The sequence below is a fragment of the Humulus lupulus genome, chromosome 6, assembly GCF_963169125.1.
Source record: "Humulus lupulus chromosome 6, drHumLupu1.1, whole genome shotgun sequence".
NCBI lineage: Eukaryota > Viridiplantae > Streptophyta > Magnoliopsida > Rosales > Cannabaceae > Humulus > Humulus lupulus.
In genome coordinates, this window is record NC_084798.1 from 21,084,665 (window position 1) to 21,087,500 (window position 2,836).

Genomic DNA, 2,836 nt, shown 5'->3' on the forward strand with positions numbered 1-2,836 from the left:
TAGGTACTATTACTGTAAAAATAAAAACTTAATATTTAAATACTTGGCAACAACTTAAGTATTTTAGCTGTCAATTTTCTTAAAATATATTTATCAATTCCTTCAAAACGTTACATGAACCAATTCACTTAATTTTCACTACCACTTAACAAAACTTTCTTTACAACATAACACAAAAGGGCTTCATCTCCAAAATTTATGGAATCATACTCACAAGGACCAAGTTCAAGTTTTCGTTATTTTAATTAGTTTATACAAAGGGAACAAAAAATTAAAGGATGAACAATTGCATGAACCAGACCAAGTAAACAAAAGGCAACTCATATTACAGTTTTATTCTGTTTTAGTACAAAGATAAAATCAACTTTAGCATATTACATCCAAGCCTGGCGTCAAAATTAAGATCTTTATTCCTAGGAGAAAAGAAGGGCAAAAGGTCAAAACTACAGTATCCATCAAGGTTTTTTTCTTTTTTTTAATACAATATTAATAAAGATTACCCTTTTGGGTGCTTTTCTGTGATTGTATATAGCTAAAATATCACGATGGTATCTTGACTTTATACCTCCAAAGCTGCATCTGCATATTCCACAAGAAGAAAATCACATTCATGAATTCTAAAATCTAAATTTCTAGTAAAGAACTGTAAACTATACACTCAAGCATCTTTCCATACAAGAAATCACTAAATAAATACTTATTTGTTCCCCAAGATGTGGCATGCAATTCATATTTAGATTCTGCCTTAAAGTATTAATCTCCTGTATGTTGCCACAACCACAAGACAAGAGCACAAAATCTAGTTCAGATTTAGAGTTACTTTTCTCTCTTCCATTTCAAATCAATTCATGAACAAAGCCTTGTTTAAGTAAAGAATATCAACTTTTCTTTTTCCCCTATGAGATTACAAGTTTATGAAAAGAAAGAGTTCAATCACACATTCTTACAAATAAGAGTTTTAAAACCAAAGGGTCTTTTCTATTTTCTATCATGAGAGATATTCATGACCCCATAATAAATTTTGTGTACCTCACAAGTCGAAACAACAACCAAATATTCACACGTACATATCTATACATTTATGTTTATGTTTATCCCGTATTAAAAGCGTTACACACCAATCTTGACCACAAGATGGCTTTGAGGCTCTACACAAGTTCACAAAATTGTGGTCAACATTCAACAAACTATACGTTTAAAATTCCTCCAAAAAAAAAGGGCATCCTCCTCTGGCCTCTAAGATATACAAGGAGACAAAACACAAAACTCAACAGCACAAGAATACACCCCCACTTAGCCAAAACTCGATCTTTTTCTAAAGGAATCTATTACTATAGAGATAACGGTAAATTGGTTTGCACTTCACCATTGTAGTTTCTATCGATCAAGTCGGGTAATTTGGCAAGCAAAAACTATTCACACCTTAAAGACAAACAATAATATAGCCAGACCCCACCAACCATTATATCAGAATCTCCTCATCCAACCTTTTCAAAAAGAGGCTTGGCACTATCCCATTTTAATTTTTTAACAGAAAAAGCACACACAATTCAACAAAACCGCCCTTGAAAGACCCTACACAGGATCACAACTAAACAAAAAAGAAAAGCAATCGATTCAAGAGTAGGTTTTAGATGAGAACTTTTATAGCAAAAAAACTGAGTCTCAGCTCGAGAAATGGAATAGCATGAAGGAAAAAGACAAAGGCATTAGAAAAATATGATTAAGACTAAACCTGAAAATTTACTAAGAAACATTGAAAGAGGTACAACAAGATCCCGAATTTTCAAAAGGGTTGATTCGGTTCCATTCCCTCTTTTCTACAAAACGCAAAGGATTCTACCATGTTTGTTACATCCTTCGCTTATCATTTTAAAAAAAAGAAAAAAAGACATTTAACATAGAAATTAATAAACATGAAATTTAGAAACAGACGTCCCTAGGCGACAAACCAACCAAAGCAACCATCCAAAGGGAGACAAACATGATAAGAGACTAAACTCAAGCATAGCAGAAGGACCACTGCTCATCCTCAGTAGAGGTAGAATCAACAGCAGCATTGTATTCATCCTCATTGCAGTAGTAAAAGCCACCATTATTCATTGCAGTTAAAGTGCAAGAAGACCCCACAAGATAAGGCATGCTGTGGAAATAGTGGGCGAGGCCACCAGCCAGGGCAGCGTTAGCCATGCCATCATCCTCCTGACCAAACTCTTCAGCCCGGTGCTTGAGCATCTCGAACATGAGCTCGGGCTCGTGCTGCATCACTCGGAGGACATCACTGCAGCATGGACCTGGCATAGCTCGCGTCACCGCAAAGCTATGGGGGCCGTCACTCTGCGAAACCCGAACAACGCTCGGGCCACCAAACAGGTTATGAACTCCACCAAGTGCCTCCTCATAAGCCCCTCCCAAGAACATCCCCAAGAAGTACCCGCAACCGCCATTGTTGCCATTGCCACCTTCCAATTCATGCAACGGCAAAGAGGACTCCCCGCCAATGAACTTGTCAATCTTCCCATCGCTATCGCAGGTCAAATCCGATAGAATTCCTCTAGCAGCCGGCCTCTGATCAAGACGATGAATTGGGATGATTGGAAATAGTTGACCAATACCCCAGAAATCAGGAATTGAAGTGAAAACCGATAAGTTGACATGATAAGTACGAGTTGAATCCGAAACACCTAACACTTTACAAACGAACTCACAGAACCCATCAACAGCAGCTAGTTGTTCCATACCAAGAGACCCTTCCTTGAACTGATCAATACAACGTTGTTTCAACTGATCCGCATAGAACAAACAAGTATCAGACTCACCCTTAATGGCCGCAGCT

At 37.4% G+C, this 2,836-nt stretch overlaps 1 protein-coding gene across 1 annotated transcript in view; it reads right to left on the reverse strand.

Annotated features, from left to right (window-relative positions):
* Window positions 1-1,709: 1,709 nt before the first annotated feature.
* LOC133781838 (arginine decarboxylase) overlaps window positions 1,710-2,836 on the reverse strand; it is a 3,037-nt gene continuing 1,910 nt past the window's right edge. Inside the window, exon 1 of the mRNA XM_062220932.1 lies at window positions 1,710-2,836. This exon is cut by the window's right edge and continues 1,910 nt beyond it. Coding sequence (XP_062076916.1) covers window positions 2,002-2,836 — 835 coding nt within the window. The 3' untranslated portion in view covers window positions 1,710-2,001.